The sequence below is a fragment of the Panthera pardus genome, unplaced genomic scaffold, assembly GCF_024362965.1.
Source record: "Panthera pardus isolate Hobbes unplaced genomic scaffold, ASM2436296v1 HiC_scaffold_8, whole genome shotgun sequence".
NCBI lineage: Eukaryota > Metazoa > Chordata > Mammalia > Carnivora > Felidae > Panthera > Panthera pardus.
Window position 1 is genome coordinate 75171608 of NW_026527013.1, and position 25681 is coordinate 75197288.

At 41.6% G+C, this 25681-nt stretch overlaps 1 protein-coding gene across 4 annotated transcripts in view; it reads left to right on the top strand.

Annotated features, from left to right (window-relative positions):
• Window positions 1-25681, top strand: part of AMPH (amphiphysin) — a 248447-nt gene that overhangs the window by 100475 nt on the left and 122291 nt on the right. For all 4 annotated transcript variants that reach the window (XM_019451112.2, XM_053898535.1, XM_019451116.2 and 1 more), the window contains exon 2: window positions 7461-7541. In XM_019451112.2, coding sequence (XP_019306657.2) covers window positions 7461-7541 — 81 coding nt within the window. The remainder of the gene's footprint in view (window positions 1-7460; window positions 7542-25681) is intronic.

Here is a 25681-nt window from a genome sequence, read left to right on the forward strand (position 1 = left end):
CTGACCAGGTTGGTTGATGCATGAGTGAAAACAGCTTCGGCTGGTCCTCCCTGCACCTGCATTCTGAGGTCCCTTCTCACTTACCTCTGTTTCCCTTCCAGGCCCCTGAACTTTCTTTCCTCCATTGTGTTCTAATTCTCACTTGGCTCTGTCACACCTAGGATAAACCTGCTTGTGTCTGAGATTTATACTTTATCTCTACTATATGTCATTCTCAAATTTTTTAAGTCTGAAGGTCACTCAAATGGACAGAAGGCTGTGAACATTCCCTCTCTCACCTATTTTTGCTTATCTCCTCAAAAGTGTTTCCCAGAATGAGAGGAAGGCTCATGCCAGCCTCTGAGAGACTTTGATGCCATAATGGCTAATGTATTAAAATCTGCCAGAGCAAGGAGTGGATGTTGTAATGACGCAGACATAAATCTATAAAAGACCAGATAGAGGGCAAAATACAGGACCTTGACAGGAACACTCCAAAGGATGATTCATCTTGTTCCTCTCAAGTTAGAGCACATTAAAGCTACTGCTTTAAGTCTTTGAATATACCTAGCAAGAAGTCAAAGATCCAGTACCCTGAAGTTTGGCCGATAGTGCAGTGTCTGCTCATAGGATACCAGCACAAGCAAATACCCTGCATTGTCATGTACCTGATGGCCTCCTTCCAGTCCTTGGAAGTCCTTATGGAACTTGGCACAGGGCCGGAGTGAGCACTTGGTAAATGCTTTCTGAATGTGCACATGGACATGTGGGTATCTGGACAGATGAGTGAATGAATCCTCTGCACATGGGCAGGGGCCAAAGACCCAACTCTCCATGTCTTATCCAGACGAGAAGAGACCATGGTCATCCCATGTAGTTGCCTCCTGGATTCAGTGGATAGTGTATACGTGATTTTATGTGCTCTTCTTTTTTATAAATACAGAGAGTGTGGAGAGAGGGGTGCCTCCTTGTTCAGAGAAGGCTAAATTAGGTGGTTCTCTCCTTGACTGCCTAAATCAGAGAGTTCTGAATTTTTAGAGACATTACTTGGGCATTTCAGGAGCAATTGCTCTAGAGAATTGCTCTTAAAAAGAATATAAGGGGCGTCTGGGTGTCTCAGTTGGTTAAGCGCCCAACTTTGTTCAGCTCAGGTCATGATCTCCTGGTTTGTGAGTTTGAGCCCCACATTGGGCTCTGTGCTAACAGTGCAAAGCCTGCTTGGGATTCTGTCTCTCTCCCTCTCTCTCTGCCCCTCCCCTGCTCTCTCTTTCAAAATAAATAAACCTAAAAAAATAAAATAAAAAAACAATGTGAGATTCATGTCTTTGGAGCAGCCCAGGCAAACCATTACTAACTGCTTTAGGAGACACTGAAATAGGGTTTACTTGTGGAAATACTCCAAGCTACCATATTCCCGCTTTTCCTTCCTGTTTAATTTTTAATTTGCCCATGTCACGGTGTCTTTTTACGATCACATCAGAACTTCTGAACTCAGGCCTGAGAGGGGAGGGTGACACAGCCAGCCATAGAGGGATGCTTCAGAATCTCATCGAAAGGAAAGGCAGTTTGAAAATGCTTATTCAACTTAGGATGTAATTTTGCATTCGAAAAACAGCAGCGACAAAATAACAAAATCCTGTTGTTTCAAAACAGTAAGGTGTCAGTGCAGATGAAATAAGCTGTGAGGTGAAAGACCGAAGTCCTGAAGCAAAACGCATGAGGCACAACATTGTCTGCCATTTGCCTGTGCGTGGAAGGTGGCTCGTGTCGTCAGAACCTGAGTATCAGATCCGTGAATGTATAGTAATCGCCCTGTAACGTGAACGTCAATGGTGCCAAACTGGTCAGGTTAATGGATATTTTCAGTTACTGGGAGGAAAATCACAAGACTCTTCACGTGTGTTTTCCAGCTGAGCCATCGCTTCCGTCCACAGGTCTTGTTGCATGTTTCTGGTTCTGACCTTTCCTAATCCCGCATCGAAACCATCCCCCTCCCTGGAGCCTTCGCCGCAGCCTAGGTCCCTGGTTCTCAGCGGCAGAAACCTGAGATCATCTGTGCGTCTTCTCTGTCCCCACCCTGTCCATCTTGTAAGCCAACAAGTGTAGTGTGGATTGCGCTTTTTTAAAAAATACATTTATTTATTTTTGAGAGACAGAGAGCACAAGTGGGGAGGGGCAGAGAGAGAGAGAGAGAGAGAGAGAGAGGGACACGCACACAGAATCCGAAGCAGGCTCCAGGCTCTGAGCTGTCAGCATAGAGCCCGACGCGGAGCTTGAACCCGTGAACTGCAAGATCATGACCTGACCCAAAGTCGGACACTTAACCGACTGAGCCACCCAGGCGCCCTGGATTGTGCTTTTTAAGTGTCTGCCCAGTGTGTTTTCTCACTCAGGCTCAGTGGCATTGCCTGGACTGTGTAGTCTCTTAACTGGTCCCACCTTTACAAAGAGTCTTGCTCTCTTCTGATCTGTCCTTACCATTGTCTCCAGGCTGCACAAATCCATGCAGGTGGCTCCCTCCAAGGAAAAGCATCATTGGCTCGCCACGGTCTGCAGGAGAAAATGAAAGTCTTGAGTCTTGCAGACTAATAAACCTCTCTGTCATCTGTCATCCACCTCCCACGCTAGCTTCGTCTACCCCGGTTCCCCTCACCTCGCGCCTCAGCATACCACACTCACGGTCCCTAGAACTGGCTCGCCTTTCTGCAGCCCCCTGCATGGTTGGGCACACAGTCTTCAGTAAGTCTGTCTTCTCTTCAGTTGGAGATAGGAGTGTATGGACTTCCTTCTCTGCCTACTCTTGACTGTGATTTGTGTTCTTTCGTAGGGAAAATGTCAAACTTGATACATTCATTATAGATTCAAGAATTAGGTGATATCTGAAATTAGAATCCGAATTTGAATGAGAAAATACTTATTTCAGGGGCGCCTGGGTGGCTCGGTCGGTTAAGCTTCCACTCTTGGTTTTGGCTCACGTTCCGATCTCATGGTTCATGGGTTCGAGCCCTGCGTTGGGCTCCACACTGATGGTGTGGAGCCTCCTTGGGATTCTCTCTCTTCCCCTCTCTCTCCCCCTCCCCAGAGATTTCTCTCTCTCAAAATAAATAAACTTAATATATATTATTTTGTCCCCCTATTTGATGAGTAAATCTCTTCTCTGGCACCTCTATCTATTGGTTAAGCTCAGATTGCTGTTAGGACAGTGAGCTCATTATGTCTACCAAAAAACTATTTCATTTCCAAAAAACCATGAAAAATGTGTTAGTACAAAAAAAAATTTTTTTTATATACATAGCTTTTACCTACCAATGCTAGTTCTCGATCTCGGTTTCAGATGGAACAAGTCTGGTCTTTATTGTGATGATCCTTCAGATATTTGAAGACAATTACACTCTCTTCCTTCTGGTCTCCTTTTCTCCTTGTTAATACCCCCAATTATATCACATATTCCTCTTACCTCAGGGTGTCAATTCTCTCTACCTTTCTGGGGACTCTAGCTGGCTCCAGGATGACTGTGAATTTATGTGTTGCCCAGCTTGTCCAGCCCAGAGGAACTTTTGGGCCTGCTCTGTTAGTTGCTGTCATGCCTACTGGTGCAGCCTGAGAGCCCTTTGTCAACACATACAGACCATCTGCTGAGGTCATCCCTTCTTTCTCCTGAACGGCACCCATCATGTGTTCCTAGCATCCATTCTGTTGCATGTTGGTTGAAAGTCGAAAACATACATTCAGTCCTTGTATAATTGTATTTCTGACTGAAAGTTTTATCCCTGTTGAGTTTCTTCTCGTTAGAGAAGGTCTTTTTGTGAATCCTGATTCTCCTCATGTAGATGTCCAATATGTGAGATCTCCTCCTCATGTTTTTGTGACCCTAAGTTTATGCTGTTGATGAAATTAAAATAGGATGAGGGGTGCCTGGGTGGCTCTGTCTGTTAAGTGTCCAACTTCAGCTCAGGTCATCATCTCATGGTTTGTGGGTTCGAGTCCCGCACCGGGCTCTGTTCTGAGAGCTCGGAGCCTGGAGCCTGCTTCAGATTCTGTGTCTCCCTCTCTCTCTGTCCCTCCCCCTCTCACTCTCTGTCTCTGCAGACTAAGAAATAAACATTAAAAACATTTTTTTTTAATTTAAAATAGGATGAGCTGGCTCCTGTGAGAATCAGCTGAAATAAGAGACAGAATTCCCTAACGCAGTGAATGGCTTGGAGAAGGTTCTCAGCAAAGGCCAGATCCTTTCTTGCCCCTGTCCTCATGCCTTTTCTGTCTCCACTCTGTGGCTGCTGCCATCAAGATGTGGGTGTGCTGTGACCCAGAGAGGTCTGGGTCCCTTATTACTTTCAGTAGAAGAGAGAGAGTGGGATTATAGTATCGTCCAATCATAATTCCATCTCTCTTGGCACCTAGGAACAGTGTTTTTGGTTATTTTTTCTATTTTAATTATACTCTACAATTTCTAGAAATACAGATTGCAAGGCACTATGATTTAAAATTTAAATAACACGGGGCACCTGGGTGGCTCAGTCAGTTAAGCATCCAACTTTGGCTCAGGTCATGATCTCATGGTTCGTGAGTTCGAGCCCTGCACTGGGCTCTGTGCTGACAGCTCAGAGCCTGGAGCCTACTTCGGATTCTGTGTCTCCCTCTCTCTCTTTGTCCCTCCCCTGCTCATGCTGTGTCTCTGTTTCTCTCAAAATAAAAAAAAGAAACAAACGTTTTTTAAAAAAGGAAATAAAATTTAAATAACAGACTTTCAGCAGAGGGTCTGTGAAAAATCCCTTTCACAATTGTAGATACGCACCCTTGAAGCTGTGTCTTTCTTAGGGTACGGTGGCCTTCAGGAATCTCAGATGAGAACGTGAGAATGAGAGTTAGGATATGTAAGTCCCATTTGCTTCCCATAAGAAGGAAGAGGCTCTCTGTGAGTGGGGATAGGGGTGCCAGACCTCAAAAAGGGGATTTTCCGGAGAGTCTCCAGTAGGCCACTTAACTATGTGTTCCTGTTTCCTAAGCTGTCATGTGGGTAAAATAAGATGTAGCTAGGGGTGTTGTGAGAACGAAAGACGTGACATGTAAATCACTTTCTGTGGTTTCAGGCACGTAGCGGAGACTCGATGAACATCAGTCTCTTTTCTCCCGCTGCTGAAACCACAGTGTCTTTGCACTGCGCAGACAGTGGGTGGGGGGGCGAGGTTGCCTGCTCAGAAGACTGACAGCTTTCGTGGCTTTTGTGAACTGCTGACGTTACATGAGGTGTTGCTTCTTTTCAAAGGCTCAACTGCTCTAGGGGAGCCAAACATTTATGAAATAGTAAATTTTAAGAATTAGGGGGAAAGATCACATAGTAAATGCTAGGTACCTTTCCCCTGTTAGTTTTAGTGTTTCTGTGTGTGGACACAGGTCATTTGGGAGACTTGACTTTAAAATGAAAAATAATTTTTTTTAAGTTTATTTATTTTTGAGAGAGCGAGTGAGAGAGTGAGCATGAGTTGGGAAGGAGCAGAGAGAGGGAGAGAGAGAATCCCAAGCAGGCTCTGTGCTGTTAGCATGGAGCCCGACGTGGGGCTCGATCTCACAGACCTGAGCTGAAATCAAGCGTTGGATGCTTAAGTGACTGAACCACCCAGGCGCTCCTAAAATGAAAACTTTTTATTTATTTTTAAAAATTTTTTTTTAATGTTTATTTATTTTTGAGACAGAGAGAGACAGAGCATGAACAGGGGAGGGGCAGAGAGAGAGGGAGACACAGAATCTGAAGCAGGCTCCAGGCTCTGAGCTGTCAGCACAGAGCCCGACACGGGGCTCAAACTCGTGGACCGTGAGATCATGACCTGAGCCGAAGTCGGCCGCTTAACCGACTGAGCCACCCAGGCGCCCCTAAAATGAAAACTTTTTAAAAGGTAGATGGAATAAAGAAGCAAGCAAGCACTTTTTTTTTAAATCATTTCTTTTTTTAAAAATTATTTATTCATTAAAATAATTTTTTTTAAGTTTATTTATTTAGAGGGAGAGAGTGCATGTGTCCACATGGGGCAGAGGGAGAGAGAGACAGAATCTCAAGGAGGCACCATGCTCCACGCGGAGCCCAGTGTGGCACTCAGGCTCACAAACCGTGAAATCATGACCTGAGTCAAAACCAAGAACCAGACCCTTAACTGAGCCCCCCAGGCACCCTGCAAATTCTTCATTCTTAAGTTATTTTACTTTAGATGCAGATCTGGGGGTGGATGGGAAGAGGTCTTGTAACAAGGCCCAGAATCCCCATGTCGTTGAAGTTCCTTCTTCTGCACGTGGGTCCTGTGTGTTTTTGCTTTGCTGCCTCTAACAGCAGTCGTCATAAAAATAATAGTGACACTATCTTGCATTTACACAACACTTCTAAGTTGATCTTGTTCTTACAGTTTTTCAAAAGTTAAAGATAACATTTTCATGTAAATAATTTTCAACTCATTAAGGCAGTGTTCATGGGGGTTTCTTAAGTTTTTGTTTTTTGGGTTTTTTTTCTTTTTTTTTTTTTTTTATTCTCGAATGACTTGGTGTTTTAGATACTACACGTGGGACTACTGAGTAGGGAACCCAGGTGTGGTTCTCAGGATCCTTCTGCTCTATGCCCAGGTAACTCTCTGCTGTATCTGTGAGAGCACCTTCTCCTGTTACCCAATCCTGTGCTCCAGGAAGACAGAACCACTCCTGCCCAGTCCCACAATATGTAATGATTTTTCCAGTGATCTCTGCAGAGGCTCCTTCCTTGGTGGGAATGCAGTCTGCCACATTCCTGTCTGCTGGCATTTCCAGCACAGTTTGAATCAGCTCGGCAGAGCATTCCCTGGTAACCTCGGCTCCTAAGGGATATTGCTCACAATACTGTTAACCCTTCATATTGCCTGTGACCCATGGTCTCTGATATGTTACTTGTGAACCTGCCTTGTTTACATCACTGGACTCTGCATTTCTCAAGATTAAGTACTGGGGCCTGGTTTCATTCATCTTTACATTTCTGGATCCTAGTGCTTAGCAGGGGGCTTTGCGTATTCCAGGACATCACTGAGCATTTTATGAGTTGAAGGGCATATTCGAAGGCAGTGGGGGAGAATTTGCCTTGTGCCTGGCTCCAGTAATTCTAACACCATCCCTCAAAAGTAGGCTAAGTGTCTAGTAGAATAACTTTGGTTCACTGTTTCATAAACATCTGCGTACCTGTTATGTATCAAGCATCGTGCCAGATTGGACAAGACAAGGCACAGCCTTTCAGTAATCGATTTATATCGATACATGCAATGTAGCATTTGCTCAGCCTGTGAGCAGCAGAACTGTGGTTAAAATCCCAGTCTGATCACCCGGAACCCAGCGAGCCAAGATGCTTCCAGAACAGAAACACTAGCTATGTTGAGTGACATCTCCTCAAGAGAGCAAAACAAGAGCCTTGCCCTGCCTATTATTCAAAGACGCTGTTAAATCAAACCGTTTTTGTTTCCTTTGCAAACTAGGTCCTTCAGAAGCTTGGGAAAGCTGATGAGACAAAAGATGAGCAGTTTGAAGAATATGTCCAGAACTTCAAGCGGCAAGAGGTGAGTACAGTTTTCTAGTGTTCGGAGGGAGAAATGGGTTGACCGTGTCTGTGAACTTCTTTCTTTGGGGTTGGCGTGCCAATCTGGGGGGTGGCACTGCTGATTCTGTAGGCTCTCTTGTGATGGGCGAACAAAGAGGCAGGAGGCACTACAGGAAGAAGCTTTGTGCTTCAGTCGTAATCTCAGGAGATGAAGACGTTGCTGGTCTGGAGCTCTTCGATACAGATTATCGATCTAAAGGAAAGATGCTGTTCGTGGTGATTTAGAGTATTGGTATAGTATTAAAGAAACAGTAGTTCAGATACCTCCCGCACAATTATTTCAGTTGTTGCATGCTTCAAGATCATGCATTCTCAAGAGGGATTATATCTCCCCCAAGAGGGTGGAAAATGGTTCTTTGTGGGTGAAAAAACCAGTGTATATCACATAAATAGATACATAGTGTATCTGTGGTATTGAAATTTCATGGGGGTATGTGATGAGGAAAAATAGGTCTAAAATAGCTCCTTAAGGGAGATGATAATGAGGAAAAAGGTTGAGAAACATGATTAGATTTGTGCTATTCCTTCCTTTTTTTTTAAGTTTATTTATTTATTTTGAGAGACAGACAGAGAGCAGGGGAGGGGCAGAGAGGGAGAGAGAGAGAATCCCAAGCAGGCTCCATGCTTTCAGCGCAGAGCCTGATATAGGGCTCGAACTCAGGAATGGTGAGATCACCACCTGGGCTGAAACCAAGAGTTGGATGCTTAACCAACTGAGCCACCCAGGCTCCCCTGTGGTGTTTGTTCTTTTAATGGGCTGCATAAAGACACATGCATAAAGAAACAAACTCTTTTAGAAAATTATCTGTGTATATCTCTAAGGCTTGGATAAGAATGGACAGAATATCCATTGGATATCTGGACAGAATATCACTCTTTAGAGAGCATGCATGAGGGTCAAGGTGGGGGAAGGTACACGTGGGGCCATCTGCAGTTAGAAGCCTCCCATCTGGAGATCATACTAGCCATGGGGTGGGAGGAAGGCTGCACCACCAGATTCTGGAAAATGGGGTTTGGACATGGGGATGATGTGAGGACACAGCTTTATTTTCCTGGTGTCACTGGAGCTACCAGTGTCCCCAGGATGTTGTGGCCTTGGGGATGACGACAGTCAGTAATATCAGATCATCACAGGTTTCTTTTTTATTTTTTAATGTTTATTTTTCAGAGAGAGAGAGAGAGAGAGAGAGAGCGAGAGCACAAATGGGGGAGGGGCAGAGAGAGATGGGAACAGAGGATGAGAAGTGGGCTCCTTGCTGACAGCAGAGAGCCCAATGCAGGGCTTGAACTCATGAACCCTGAGATCATGACCTGAGCTGAAGTCGGACAGTTAATCGACTGAGCCACCCAGTCGCCCCGATCATCACAGGTTTCATTTTGTCCCCTTTGTTCCTGTTTGCAGATCTCAAATTGCGGAGATTTCTTTCTTCCATGTGTGTACCCGAGCACCCACTGTTTGTCTCCCTGCATCCATCCTATTTTTGTCCCTCACCAACACAGGTGGTAAAAATCCAGCAGGTATGGAGCCAGGTAGACCAGTCTCCATCAGAACGCATTCCTGAAGGCCTCCAATTTTATCCCAAGACTAAGCATTGACATGTGCAGAGAGACAGATACTCCATTTACTGTGATAGCCATCTTGTTCTGTCTGAAAGTGACGATGGAGAGAAGGGAGTTGGAGAAGAAAGCCATGGGAGACAAATAGAGCATATCCACAGAGAGCTTTGCATTCATGAAGGTAGAAGAGACAGTTCTATAGCAATCTTGGATCTAGGCCCATAGACTATGTTGGCCTCCAGTCTCCTCCAGGAGAACAGATTCTCCACGTCTCCTTATGTTCTTATGCTGTGAGTTCTTGTATGTTTCTCCCTTGCACTTGGATCACACTCAGACACAGCACCATCTGGATTGCAGTGACTTCCTGCAGAAAAGATGATCAGTCACTGCCCTGTTGCTTTGCAGGGTGATCCCGAATACCTGCTTTAAGAAATTGGAGTTAGAAAGAAGTGATTCAGGTTTATAGATGTACCTGTCTGAGGATTTACACTCTACCCTTTGAAACTTCGTCTTCCTTTTGGGGGTGTCCCCGTGGAGCTGATTAGGTCTCTGCTCTTGGATTTTTTCCTGTATCACTCTTATGGTGTCTTGATGCAGTTAGCGTCCCAGAAGGCTAACCTTGGGAAGCATCAAGTTCAGGAATGCATTCATGACTAGGAAGCACTTTGTATTTTCCAATTACAGTGAATTCTTATTGGCCCTTTTTTGGACTTTGTTGAGCGGGCCAGGTGAGAATTATTTTTTGTCTAAAGCACTAAAGGAAAGTACAGTTGGTCACATCATCTGCTCCATCGGTTACGTGCCACTAGCATCAGCAGTGTGAGGTGACCGTGCAATGCTGCTGTGTCTTCCACTCCCATCACAAGATATACATTTTCTTAAACAGGTACTTTCTTTTAAAAAAATGTTTAGTGGGGCAGCTGGGTGGCTCGGTTGGTTAAGCATCTGACTTCAGCTCAGGTCACGATCTCATGGTCCGTGAGTTTGAGCCCCATGTCGGGTTCTGTGCTGACCGCTCAGAGCCTGGAGCCTGCTTCAGATTCTGTGTCTCCCTCTCTCTCTCTGCCCCTCTCCCTTTCTGTCTCTCTCTCTGTCTCTCAAAAGTAAACATTAACAAGAAATACTTATTTAGTTTTGAGAGACGGCGGGGGCAGAGGATCTGAAGCGGGCTCTGTGCTGACAGCAGAGATATTAAAATGTTATAGACAAAATCATATGCTATCAATTCTTGAAGACCTTGGTCCTTTGTAGAATATTAGCAGATTTCAAGATCTGGGTAAAACTTCAAAATCTGGGGAAGTTTGAACAAGCAACTCTACCTTATAAGAGTGAAACAATTACGTTGGAAATACAGAAATGGTATTACTCAAAGAGTATCTTAACCCCCTCTGTCTCCCTTTGAAAACAGTTTTGCATCAAAAACATCTTACATTTGCACATACTCATTTTGGTGGCTTTTTTTTGTTTTCATCAGAAAAAATAAGTTTATAGTCATTTTAGTGCAATAAGGAGGGATGGTACCTTAATCCTGTCCATATACTAGAAGGAGAGAAGAATACGCTGAGAAAGGTGTTTCTACATATACTTGTGTAGAAACTTTAACCTAGAAAGATGGATCTACTAAGATTGTGGCATCTCTATGAGACCTAGTACTTTTAATGTTAACATAATGGCAAATCATTACTTTAATGGCAGAAGGCATCATCTAAAGGCGACAGACTCTGAGGATATTATCTGACCCAGGAAATCAAGATTTCATGTTTTTTTCTGTGATAATATGTTTTTCAAATCCGAAAAGATACTACTTAGGGTATAAAATGAACTATATTTGTATTTGTGCACTATAGTATGGTAACTTCATCATGCTTAATTAGTACTTAATCCAGAGTAGATTATTCTAGAATATTCTAGAAAGTATTCAAACATTTTTGGGCTCTGATGATCTTACTTTTAAATTCCCTGTAGTAAAATTCTGAAAGTCCTCATAATGATTGATGTATGCCCTGATCCTTCATGTTGGAAACAAAGGTGGCATCAGGGTCTGTGTTTGAACTCAAGCTTGAAGCTTAGCCTTTATCTTATTCCAACCCCAGGTTTTTCTTTTTGATCACAAACGTCTTTTCCTAAAAGGTGGTTTTTGTTAGACTGAGAGCATGGGTGAAGGGTCTGTGTACAACTGTCTCGGTTGTCCATTGGGTTTCCCCATTGCTGTGCTTTTCATGGTCCATATTTCCTAAACTACTCAACTGGGGCCAGGAGGAAAGGGAGAGAAGGGGGAGAGCAAAAGGGAATAGAGTGAACTCTGCAGAGAGCTTGGGATTTTCCATGATGACGAGTACCAAAAAGAGCAAGAATTATAGAAATCTATCCAGCAGCAAGAACAAAATCTGACTTCCACATGTCCTCCCCAAAGTGTTTTTTTCCCTTCCTTTTTATTTTGCCTGTCTTACCAAAGCTGCTAATGAGTAGCAGAATTGACTGGTGTGAACATCGCCTACTTTCATCTGGCTGCCTGCTGCCGATTGTGTTAATGAGCAGAGAGAAGGTCCCAGAGAGGAAAGAAGGTCCTTGGCCTTTCTCCCTCCTTCTTGCTAATAAACTTGCCATTAAAATGCCATGCTTATGGCAACTGTGCTAACTGCAACAAGAATTGAATAACTTAGGGGCTGTGTGGGCTCAGGTTACCAACTCTTTGGTCACATTTCAGTGAGTACAGCTGTGAGCACCCAACTGGACTTACAGCCCAAGAATAATACTTCAATATTCCAATTAGTATTCATTATTGTTATTATTCCAATTATTAGAATCATCCAGTGACTGAAAGCTGGAGTCGTGTCTTCTCCTTACTAATCTCTTCTCAGCACAGGGGACCTGTGTGGCTGCTTTCATCCTTTTATGTCTACGGGATCGAGTGCTTTGCACATAAGCTTTAAAAATACTTGTCCTACATCCCCAAAGGCAAGGGAATTAAAAGCAAAAATGAACTACTGGGACCTTATGAAGATAAAAAGCTTCTGCACAGCAAAGGAAACAACCAACACAACTAAAAGGCAACCAACGGAATGGGAAAAGATATTTGCAAATGACATATCGGACAAAGGGCTAGTATCCAAAATCTATAAAGAGCTCACCGAACTCCACACCCGAAAAACAAATAACCCAGTGAAGAAATGGGCAGAAAACATGAATAGACACTTCTCTAAAGAAGACATCCGGATGGCCAAGGCACATGAAAAGATGCTCAACGTCGCTCCCCATCAGGGAAATACAAATCAAAACCACACTCAGATATCACTCATGCCAGTCAGAGTGGCCAAAATGAACAAATCAGGAGACTATAGATGCTGGAGAGGATGTAGAGAAACGGGAACCCTCTTGCACTGTTGGTGGGAATGCAAATTGGTGCACCCACTCTAGAAAACAGTGTGGAGGTTCCTCAAAAAAATAAAAATAGACCTACCCTATGACCCAGCAATAGCACTGCTAGGAATTTACCCAAGGGATACAGGAGTACTGATGCATAGGGACACTTGTACCCCAATATTTATAGCAGCACTCTCAACAATAGCCAAATTATGGAAAGAGCCGAAATGTCCATCAACTGATGGATGGATAAAGAAATTGTGGTTTATATACACAATGGAGTACTACGTGACAATGAGAAAGAATGAAATATGGCCCTTTGTAGCAACGTGGATGGAACTGGAGAGTGTGATGCTAAGTGAAATAAGCCATACAGAGAAAGACAGATACCATATGGTTTCACTCTTATGTGGATCCTGAGAAACTTAACAGAAACCCATGGGGGAGGGGAAGGAAAAAAAAGGAGGTTAGAGTGGAAGAGAGCCAAAGCATAAGAGACTCTTAAAAACTGAGAACAAACTGAGGGTTGATGGGGGGTGGGAGGGAGGGGAGGGTGGGTGGTGGGTATTGAGGAGGGCACCTTTTGGGATGAGCACTGGGTGCTGTATGGAAACCAATTTGACAATAAACTTCATATATTGAAAAAAAAATAACTTGTCCTACCTAGGGCATCTGGGTGGCTCAGTCGGTTGAGTGTCCAACTTTGGCTCACCCATGATCTCCTGGTTCCGGGGTTCGAGCCCCACATTGGGCTCTGTGCTGACAGCTCAGGGTTTGGATTCTGTGTCTCCCTCTCTCTCTGCCCCTCCCTTGCTCGTGCTCTGTCTCTCAAAAATAAATAAACATTAAAAAATTAAAAAAAAAAAACAAAAAACACTTGTTCAACCTAAAGCTGAACCTAGTGACAGGAATGATCATTTTGAGCACTCTCTTAGAGCATGTTTTTATTTCAGGGATGGAAAAGATGTTGAATATTTGAATTTTTGCAAGCAGTCTCATGACATTTTTTAATACATATGCATATAAGTAATTAAAAATAAAACTTAACAGAATAGAAGTTTTTAAAAATGTAAATACAAATATACTCCCACAGTGTGTTAATGTGTGAATAAAATTTTTATTTATGGCAAATTGCATTTACATTTGGAAAATTTTTGCAATTTTCTTGAACACATAGGCCCAGCAGTTACCTTAGAGTTATTTCTTTTTACTACAGATAACCATGATCTGAATATGTTAGTGTATCCACCTTTTATTTATTTATTTATTTTAACTGTTTATTTATTTTGGGGGAGAGAGCAAACACAGGTGCAAGTGGAGGCGGTGCAGAGAGAAAGAAAGGAGAGAATTCTAAGCTCTGTGCTGTCGCCTTAGAGCCTGGCTTGGGCTTGATCCCATGAACTGTGAGATCATGACCTGAGCTGAAATCAAGAGTCAGACACTTAACCAACTGAGCCGCCCAGGGGCCCCTGGGTATCCACCTTTTATGCTAACAGTGACCTTTCCTCTGAAGTAACCACTGCCTTGATTAAATGTGAGCCCATCCATCTGTCTGGGATAATGATCCAATTCTAAAGGACAGCATCCTACCTCAGAGTGTGGAGAACCTCAGCCAGCCTACAGAGCCTCCTGTCCGGTCATCAGACCTTCTGGGTTTTGAGTAAAAACTTCAAGCGGTGAGTTTTGTGTCCACCAGAGCAGCAGTTTTCAAACTTCAGCTGCATCAGAATCACCCAGAAGGCCTCAGGACAGCACAGATTGCTGTGCCCCACCCCTGAGCTGCTGATTCAGTAAGTCTGGGGTAAGGCCTAGAAATGTGCATTTCTGACAGGTTCCCAGGAGATGCCAGTGAGGCTGTTCCGGGCAACAAATTGAGGACCTGTGCTTTGTTTCTATTCATATACTTTTTTTCAACCACTTCCTCTGATGAGTTCTTGAAGCTTCTAACCCTGTGTTTGATATCTATTTTAGTATCTTTATGACAAAAGACGGCTAGAGATTTGGTGGCCATGCCCAGAATTATCTGTGATCTGCGTAACTGAGGTCTACTGAGAGGATCTTATCTCTAGCGGGCACGATTTGGGGTACAGGGGCAGAGTTCCCTTCTTCCCATGGCTGTTGATCCTGGAAACTGTATGCCTTGTGAAAATACAGGTGCCCCTGCAAGAGAAAAAGTATGTGCTGCTCAGACCTTAATCAGGATGAGTTTAATAAGGCTTTTTTTCCCTAGATACTCAGGCTCAATAGGAGAAAGTATAGAAAGTATCAGAACTCTAGATACAGGATCCTGAGAAGAAATGAAGAGTTCTTATTGGTGGTGGGGCAGGGAGGGGTGTCAAATGCAGCGAATATAAGGCCTTGAAAATAAAATCTTTCAAGCAGCTGAAGCAATGCTGGCAGGGAAATTTATGGCATTACATACTTACATTGGAAACAAAGAAAGGAAACAAATCAGTGATCTAAGTTCCAACCTTAAGAAACTAGAAAAAGATGAACAAAATAAACCCAGAGCAAGCAGAAGGAAGGAAATACAAAAGAGCAGAAATCAATGAGAGTGAAAATCGAAAGCAATAGAGAAAATAAATGAAATAAAAAACTGGTTCTCCAAAAAAATTAATACATTTGATAAATCTTCAGCACAACTGAACCCCCAAATAGACTCAAATCATCAATATCAGGAATGAAACAAATGGTATCACTATAGATCCTGTAGCCAGTAAAAGGACAACAAGGAAATACTGTGAAGAGATTTTAATTAATTAATTTATTTTTAGCAGGGACGGGAGAGAAGCGTCACCCAAGAGAATGACATATGCAAAAGCCAGAAGTTCAGGAGAAAACCACCTTTGAAAAATGGCGTATGATTTAATAATATTAATGCTAAGAGCTGAGTCAGGTGCGTGAGGGTGGAGATGAGCTGGCCAAATAAATGGGCGTGTAAATCTGTAACACAGTGTCAGTAAATCAAACCTAGCAATATAAAAAGAATTATAAGCATGACCAAGTAGGATCTATTCAAAATATATAAGGCTGGTTTAACATATCAAAATCAATCAGTGTAATCCACCATATAAACAATGTAAGGAAGAAAAAACCTTATGATCATACTAATTGAAGTAGAAAAAATATGTGACAAAATCTAACACTCATTTGTAATGAAAATGCACAGCAATTTAGGAATAGAGGGGAATTACCTCAACTTGATAAACAGTATATACAAAATAATTAAGTCTCACACTATACTTAATAGCAGAAGACTGAATGCTTTTCCCTTAAGATTGGGAACAAGTCAAGGATGTCTGCACTCACCCATGCTGTCCAGTATAGAAATGGAAGTTCTAGCAAATATAATAAAGAAAGAAAAAGGAAATGCAAGGCACACAGATCAGAAAGAAGATATAAAACCGTCCATTTGCAGATACATTGTGTATATAGAAAATCCCAAGACTGCAACCAAAAACTCCTAGAACTTATAAGTGAGTTTAGCTGTGTCACAGGATACAAGATCAGCACCCCAAAATCAATCATACTTATATCCATTAGCAATGAACATGTGGAAATCAAAGATATATAAACATAGTAACATTCTAAAGAAAGAAAATATTTATGTACACACTTCACAAAATAGATACAGTATTTATATGCTGAAAATTACAATATGCTAATGAAAACTCAAAGAACTAAATAAATGAAAAGACATACCATGTTCATGGATTGGAAAGTTCAACATAGTAAATATGTAAATTATAACCAAATCGGTCTGTAGGTTTAATGAAATTTCATGTAATTCTTAGCAGCAGCTTTTTAAAAGACATACACAAGCTTATTCTAAAATTTATATGGAAGCATCCAGACCCTAGAATGGAGACAAGAATAAAGAGAGAAGAATCCATTCTATTTCAATATTAAATCCTCTTATATTGCTGCAGTTTGATATCAGCAGAAGGATAGATACATAAGTAATGGAACAGAACAGGTAGCCCAGAAATAGAGCCACACAAGTACACTCAACTGATTTTTGAAAAAGGTACAAAGGCAGTTCGATAGAGGAAAGAAAGTCTTTTCAATAAATGGTGTTGTAGTAATCGGACATCCATAGACAAAAAAATGAGCCTTGACCCAAACATACACCCTTACGTAAAATTTAACTCAGAATGAATCAAGAACTTAAATGTAAACATAAAGTTTTAAAACTTTTGGAAAAAAGAATAGGGGAAAATCTTCAGAATGTAGAACTTACCAAAGAGGTTTTTAGACTTGACTCCAAAAGCACAATCCAAAAAAGGAAAATTTGATGAGTTGGATCTCATCAAAACCAGAATCTTTTGCTCTATAAATGAACTGTTAAGAGAATAAAAAGATAGGTATCTGGAACATAGAAAGAACTCTCAAAACTCAGCAGCAAAAAGCACAAACAATCCAGTTAGAAAGTAGTCAAAAGATATGAATAGATATTTACTGAAGAGGATATCTGGATGGCAAATAAGCAATTCATAAAATGTTGAACCTAGGGGCACCTGGGTGGCTCAGTTGGTTAAGTGTCTGAACCTTGGTTTGGGCTCAGGTCATGATCTCACGGTTTGTGAGTTCAAGCCCCACATCGGGCTCTGTGCTGACAGTGCAGAGCCTGCTTGGGATTCTCTCTCTGCCTCTCTCTCTCTGCCCCTCCCTGACTTGCTCTCTCTGTCTCTCTCTCAAAAATAAATAAGTTAAAAAAAACAATGTTGAACATATATTTGGCCATCAGACAAATGAAAATTAAAATACAGTATCACTATATACCTCAGAAAGGCTAAAATAAAAATTAGTGATAATACTAAAGAACATCAAATGTTGTCAAGGATGTGGAGAAAATGAATTACTCATATCTCGGGTGAAATGATATAGCCACACTGGAAAACATTTTGACCATTTCTTTAAAAATTACAGCTATCATCTAACCCAACAACTGCGCTCTCACACATTTATCCCAGAGGAAAGAAAACTTAAGTTCATACAAAAACCTATACACAAATGCTTGTAGCAGTTTTATTTGTAATAGCCCTAAATTGGAAACATCCCAGATGTCCTTCAAGAAGTGAATGGTTAAACAGACTGTTGTATTTCCAGAGCGTGGAATATCACTCACCAATAAAAATGAAGTTACTGGTAGATGTAGTAGCCTGGATGAATCTCTAGAGAATTATGCCAAGTGAAAAAAAGGTTACATTTTATATGATTCCATTCGTAATATTTTGGCATGACCAAATGGCAGAAATGGAGGAAAGATTAGTGGTTGTCGGGGGTTAGGGATGGGAGAAGGGCGACGGGTGTGGTTATATTAAGTTAACACAGGTCATCCTTGTCCTGGTGGACCAGTTCTGTGTCCTAACTGTGACGATGGATACATGAAATTATACATGGGATAAGGTTGTATAGAACTAAATACACACATTCGCATGAGTACAAGTAAAAAGTAGGGGAATAGGACTGGTGGATTCTATCTATGTTTTGATATTGTTCTTACTATAGTTGTGCAACATCAAAACTGCGTACAGGATACAAAGGATCTCTGTATTTCTTTCTCCAACTCAATGTGACTGTGTATAATTATCTCCATAAAACTTTCTGGTGAGAAACATCCCCTTTCACACCTTTACCCAGAAAAAGTTTACTGCCTACTGCTTGTATCAGATAAAGGTGCTCTATGGTAAAAGCCAGAGACTCATACTGTTGTAGAGCTGAGGAGGGAACATAAATGAGCGAAGTACACAAGTAGTGAAACAGTGAGTGGTGAGGACTGGGTTGCGTTATAGGATTCATAGGGTGTAAAAAAGCAGCTGTCAGCTCCAGCTCACATCTGTCACATGAGAATGTCACCCAGGTTGCCACATCTGATTTCCTAGAGAAGATCAAATCCATATTTTACATGGAATCTTCCCAATTGGTTTTGTATGTTTTATTTTTTTTAATTTTAGACTCACAAGAAGTTATAAAATGGTACACAGAACTGTTGTATACCCTCAGATTTCCCACTCACTTTATCATTCTGTCCATCCATCCATCCATCCATCCATGCACATGTTGCCTATCTAGTATACAAAAAGGACACTCTCCTACAAAACCACAGCTAATCCATCAGAATTAGTGAATGACCATGAATCCCATATTACCACCTAATTCACAAACCCCAGATTTTGTCTATGGCAAAGCTTTTGATCTGAGAAAGACCCGGAGAAAGACCCGGTTAAGGGAATGAAAAGACAAGCTACAGACTGGGAGAAATTACTTGCAACATATTGTCCACTTATGTTCTTCAAGGTCTAGGGGCCACTCCAGGGTCATACTGACATTTACTTGTCAAGTCCCATTAGCTTCTTTAAATTTGGAGACATTCTTCAGTCTTTCCTTGTCTTTCATGATCTGCAGATTTTTGAAGAGTACAGAGCAGTGTTTATTTGTAGAATGTCCCTCGACTTAGGTTTGCCTGATAATCTCTCAGGATGAGCTTCATGTGATGCCTCCTGGCAGGATTTCTACAGAAGTGATGCTGTGTTCTTCCCAGTGCATGATTTCAGGATGCACATGATGTTGATTTTTGCCTTTACTTTGGATATCCACTTTTATCACTTGGTTAAAAAGAGGCTGCCTGCCAGGTTGCCCTAGTATTTAGTTTTAAATTAGTAAGTACCTAAGAAGTATTTTGTGGGGATACACTTTGAGACTCGGTAAATAACCTGTTCCTTCTGAAAATTTTCGCTACTACTTTTATCCGTTGAAGCTTCTTGTCTTAATCAGCTGTTACTCTAATGGTTGCTAAATGGTGATTCTCCCCGCCCCCTGCCCCAATTCCTTCAACACTTATTAGTTAGCATTCTACTCCTTGGTAAAATATTCCTTCTCCTCTAATTATATTAGTATGGACATAGAGATTCCTATTTTATTCAGTGGGTTGTAATACATTATTATTAGTTGTTTTGCAGCACAGTTGCCCTAAATTTGGCCAGTGGGAACTGCCAGTGGTGACTCCTGTGTCCTTTATACATGTCCCCATTCTTTGAGAACATTTTTTGCTTTTTCTTTTCTTTTCTTTTTTTTTCTTTTTTCTTTTCCAGCTTATGCTGTGCCTGTCCTCCCCAGCCTTCAATGAATGGTTTCTTTAAGGAGACGTGGTCTTTTTTTTTTCCTAAGTCGAGAATGACATTTAGAAACCAAGACCTGAGTGCTGGGTATATTCTTTGCTTTTAGGGTATCGTGCTTCTGTAAGTCTTCTAACTGGACAGAATAAACACACATAAACTTATTACACGCTCTCTGTATTTTTTCATCTCTCTGAAACCATGATATCTCCAATTACAATTCAATATCTCCTGCTTTGAGTCTTCCCTCTTTTCATATTGGTACCTCCTTCTTTGAGATGAGCCATCTGGCTTCCATTATTCCCAATATATATTTATTTGTGTGATACACTTTATGTAACCAGTCTCCTGACCATGTGGGCTAACTTCTCATTTCCTGTGTTGTACCAACCAAGAGTGTTCTCTGCTATTTGGCTGGGGCTGATTTACATCAGCCTGCACTTTGCCCCTCCTCTGTAATCTAGGATGGTTGGCCAAGACTCATCACCCACTTGGCACACCAGCAGAGCTTTTCCCCCTGCCCGGTGGTATGCCTGCCTGCTACGAGTGCTCTGTCCTGGCTTCTGGCACCTGACTTCTGACTGTTTCTCCCCTACCCCCACTAACTTTGGCCGTGCACCAGTGGAAATAACTCAATTATTAAATGTTGGCACTGATTCAATTTTATAATTGGGTCTATAAAAATATCCATGTCTATGGGATGACCTATGGGCTACATTATACCAAATATATAAGTATTGCTATACATGTAAGTATACTAAATAATAAGCATTATTAATGTCCTAAAGGAAAGGCAGCAGTTAATACAGTCTGTTAACTTATTGGACACTCTTGTTTTTAGACTTTAATAGAATGACAGTTATCAGTTAAAAATATGTGGTTTGTTTGTATTGTCCCTAAAGAATAAAATGTGGTTCCTTTACATCTTCTTAGGAATTTCTTATGAGAAGTGTAATAAGACATTCACAGGGTGGTTAAAATTGACCCTAATTACCCTGGTTCCATTGTGGCCACTGAAGTAAGTCATGGAGGAATTCTCTATCCTGGGATGAGGGCTCACTCATTCCAGGGCACCTCTGGTACAAATCACAGGTTGATTATTTATATAACATTTTCCTCCTGTTGTCTGCTTTTAATACTTTCATTTAAAATAAACTTTATTCTAGATTATGTGTTTGAAAAGAAATCATTTGTTCAGGGCCAGGGCCAACATGTTTAATTTATGTTAATGTAGAAATAGGAGGGCTCTTTAAGATTGCAGTGGCCAAACTATTTGAAATGCCATCATGACCTTCATGAACATTATTAAGTGTGGGATACGGGGCTAATTCTTCACATTCAATTTATTGCCCATTGGTTGATATCCTTTAGCAAAACATAACAAGGTTTAAATTGGATCAGACTTACCTTTGGGTCCTTTATATAATGGACAAGGCTGTCAAATGGAGGGAAAGGAAGTGTTTTGACGCTGGATGAGGACCTGTCAAGGTCTTACGTGGGCATGGTAGACCAGCAGGACAGAGTTTTGGTGACCTTGCAGCAGAGTGTGTAAGAGAAGCTCCTACCAAAAGTCATGCCTTCTATGAAACCTGTCCAACAGAGAGTGAATAGTCTATAGAGCAAGAAAGCAGCATAGAAATGGGGCGGTGAAGGGGCGTCTGGGTGGCTCAGTCGGTTAAGCGGCCGACTTCGGCTGGGGTCATGATTTCGCGGTCTGTGAGTTCAAGCCCCGCGTCGGCCTCTGTGCTGCCAGCTCAGAGCCTGGAGCCTGTTTCAGATTCTGTGTCTCCCTCTCTCTGACCCTCCCTCGTTCGTGCTCTCTCTCTGTCTCAAAAATAAATAAACGTTTAAAAAATTAAAAAAAAAAAGAAATGGGGTGGTGAAACTTTTTTTTCTTGAATGAAGTATAATAAAGCAAGAGTGATACGTGGAGTGGTGTGTTAATACTCAACCTGCACCTACCCAAAAACCTCTCTACCAGTAACTCTCTCTGTTCTTTAAAAACATGTCTGACTCCATGCGTACATTCTAACTCAGAAAAATCTCTGACCTGTCTGGAGTAAGTCCCTTAAGTGAGCCTTTTAAGAATATGTATTTGCACAACTTCGAGAAGATTCTGCTTGGTTAGTCTTTGTCTTTTTATTCCGTTTCCTGTTTTGTAGGGCATGAATTGGTTTTTGTTTTTGTTTTTAGGTTTGTTTATTTTGAGGGAGATAGAGAGTGCATGGGGGAGGGGCAGAGAGAGAGGGAGAGAGAGAGAATCCCAAGCAGCCTCCACACTCTCTCACGTTTTCTCACTAAACCTTTCTTTAGCCTTCCTCTGATTTTATCATACTGTTTCTTATAATATTTGATCACACTGTCCCTTATAGTATTTGGCAGAAACAGCCTATCAGTGATATAGATGGCAATTCTCTTTAGGTACCACATTAGGGAGGCTGGTTCGAATCCAGATGCTGTGGTGTAATGAAAGGCAGAAAGGAAGTTGGTAGAGTGAAGAGTTGGTGGCCTGTGTCTGATGGTGTCCTTTAGGGACTACACTGCTTACTTCCAAGCTCGTCTTCCAGTTCCCTCACTGCAAGCGCTTCCTTGGAATTGAACTGTCCTTGCCTGATCCGCCATCCCCATGTGTTCAAATCCCACCTTCCCTTACAGTCAACTTACAAGGTATTTCCTACCTGATGTCTTTCCAGTCTCCTCAGTCCACATCTCTCGTCCTCTGTATACTCCTGTAGTATATTTCTTTTGTACTTCATCTGATAACTCTTGTTCCATTTTTCTTATATAACAGCGTGTATGTCCTCATTACATTACAGAATATGTAAAGGAAGACATCCTGTCTTAGTCATTTAAAAAAATCTTCCATGCCTTCTGGCACCTATTAGGTACTTAGTAAGTATATCCTTCCTCTCACACATATTCTCTGTCTTCACTCTTTGTCTTGGATATTCCGTGCCTCCTTACCAATTCAATACCAAAGCCTCTCTTCACTGTCATTTACTTGACTTCTTTTATCTTCATTTTTGGCAGCAAAATAGCCCTTGGAGAATGTCTGATATGGCTTAGAGTTGATTATAACCTGGGTTATCAAGACTAGAACAAGGCTCTGGCCCCTTCCTGGATTCTGGAGCTGCCTCAGTTCTATGCTACTCCATAAATATCAGCTGGCACATATAATATTTTCAATCTTCCAAGAGCTTTGCATACATTTACTAATTTAATATAATAAGTCATCTTAATTATGCAGGAAGTTTTCCGGTCCTTGAATCCCAGTTACGTTCTCCAGTGTTAGCATTTTTTACAAGTATATTTTGGAGCAAGCTCACTCATCTCTGGTAGGATGTTTTTACTGCAGAGCAGTAATATTTTGAAGTGATACTAGTTCACTGCTTCTGAGAAACTTTATTGTTGAGTCTTGTTGCTTGAATTTATACTGGGTTTTTCCATTAAAGTTTAAACTCCATGATTGCACAATACTCTGTAAGAGAATTGGTATGTGTCTGCATCTTTGGGAATAAAGTTTACCTAGAGATCCTTCTAGTTCCAGCTCTCCATAAGTTTCTGTGAGAATTCCGTAATATTGAAAACTATCTTACTGTGCAAATATTTTCCAACATTTAAAATGTTTTCTCTTAATATCAACTTTCAGGGAATTTTTGCAGGTTGCTTGATACATGATAGCATGTGGCTGCAGGTTCAGAACTATACTCTGTAACTACCTAGACATCCCTCTGTCTTACGTTTATTGAGTGTCTTCTTGTCAGGAATATACCCAGATCTTTGGGAAGCTTGAGTCAAGACAAAGGTCATTTGAGTGAAGACAAAGGTCCATGTTTGGATCTTATATTCCAAAACACGGGGATAGACAATAAAGAAAACATAAGAAATAAACAGATTATATTGTTTTCTAGAAAATGATGAGAATTATAGAGAAAAAAGCCCCAGGTTTTCTTGTGCAAGTAGAGAGTATGTAGAGCAAGGTGAAGAGTATCAGGAGGTGTAGAGACAGCAAGTTTTCAAGTTTTGCTTTAAAGGGTTGCAGGTAAGGGGCACCTGGATGGCTCAGTTGGTTGGGTGGCAGATTTTGGCTCAGGTCATGATCCCACAGTTATGAGTTCGAGCCCCGCATTGGGCTCTGGTGCTGACAGCTCAGAGCCTGGACCCTGCTTCGGATTCTGTGTGTGTGTGTGTGTGTGTGTGTGTGTGTGTGTGTGTCTGTCCCTCCCCTGCTCATGCTCTGTCTCACTGTCCTTCAAAAATAAATAAACATTAAAAAAAATTTAAAGGGTTGCAAGTAAATAAAACTAACTTGGGGGAGGAAATGGGGTCAAGAGAACATTTTTCTTACGATGGCAAAATTCTAGGGATAGTAATGGGACTCATTTAGTATAGAAGGAAAATGTGATGAATCACAGAGAAAGGGAGGAACAACAACTGACTCATGTCCTTGAGTAGGCAGTTGGAGATGGGCTCTAGTACACAATTGGAGGGATTGACATGAATTAGGAGCTGGACAGTTCACTGAAGACAATAGGTAAATATTTGTAACAGGCCAGAAAGAGCTTCCCCATGGATAAGTATATATCAAAAGCATTTCTGGGGCACCTGAGTGGCTCAGTTGGTTAAACATCTGACTCTTGATTTCAGCTCAGGTCATGATCTCATGGTTGTGGGTTTGAACCTCTCTTGGGGCTCTGCTCTGACAATGCAGAGCCTGCTTAGAATTCTGTCTCGCTCTCTCTCTACCCCTGCCCCCCCCCCACTGCCGCCTCTTTCTCAAAAAAGCATTTCCTGGCTGACTCAACACATCAGTATTGAGTGTCTACTAAGCACAAGGCTTTGGAAAAAAAATAATAAACAAGTCAGTCATAGTTCTTGTCTTTGTCAAGCTGGTAGTCTAGTGTGCAAAAGTCTTCTTTCTTTATAAGCAGTTAAAATAGTACAAAGAAGACAAAGGGTTCTGAGGTGATATTCCTGTACTTCCATCATGATGCATTTTGGTATCCTAGTCTCATCACTTAACATTAGCGCCCAAGTTTACTCTCACTCCAATTGGTATTCTTTGAAAAAGTGATTTCTATGCATTCCCACAATCCCATTGCCAGCTAGACTCCCTGGGCTCAGTGGGTGTCTACTGGCTGTGACTGCCAGCCTCTCATTCTGTAATGCAGCTTGCATTGTGTGCTAAATATTCATGAAGTGGCTATATGCTCAGCTACAAGGCTCTTAGTTTAACTGATTTATATGTAGTACATCCACCGTGTGGCAAAAAGCAAGGGAATATAATCTGGCCACTAGTCCCCTAGTTAAGACTGTCAGCCTCCTGTATAATCTTGTTTTTATGGCAAAGAGGTGTTTTGTGTGTATAGTCTTGATTTAGATTCCTTGTTTGGTAAGTATGACCCACTGTGATTGCCAATACAACCGACTTCTATGGGAGGGAACAGAGAATGGAAATCTGTAGGTGTCAAAAGAATATATTGGCCCGTGCGCTTCAAATTCCCCTACATTTCTCTATAGTGTCTCTATTTACTGCATTTTGGACACATCCATTAGGCCTCTTCTATTGTGCTCATTGGCTTCATAGGAGCAAAAGGAGTCTGCTTGCTTCCTGTGACTATTAAGGTGTTGCTGTCCATAGTGCTAGAGGGGAGAAAGAAAACAAAAGCATTTCCTGGAAAACCTATCCATCTTTTATCCTCTTTACTCTTACTTGTTTTGTCACATCTGCAAGAATATCTCCTTAGTTATGGCGTATGTAAATAAAAAGGTCTAGTTGAAACCTAACCAAAATCTGACCCAAACTGCAGACATTCCAAGGATCACTGTTGGTGCAGCTCCCTTTGGTATCTGTTACCCACTTAAGAAATCACTTCTAGAGGAAGCTCTTTGTGTTATTACTTTGATCATTCCCTTCCGTCTATCCTGTGCTGTTACTTCTCTTTAATTGTGTTTTACTTGACTACATTAATTAACTGTGTCAGCTGGGGAGGGTTTCATACTCCATTCCTCAGCATCCAGTTAGAGACCAATTCCATATGTCTTCCACTTCCCCTTGTGA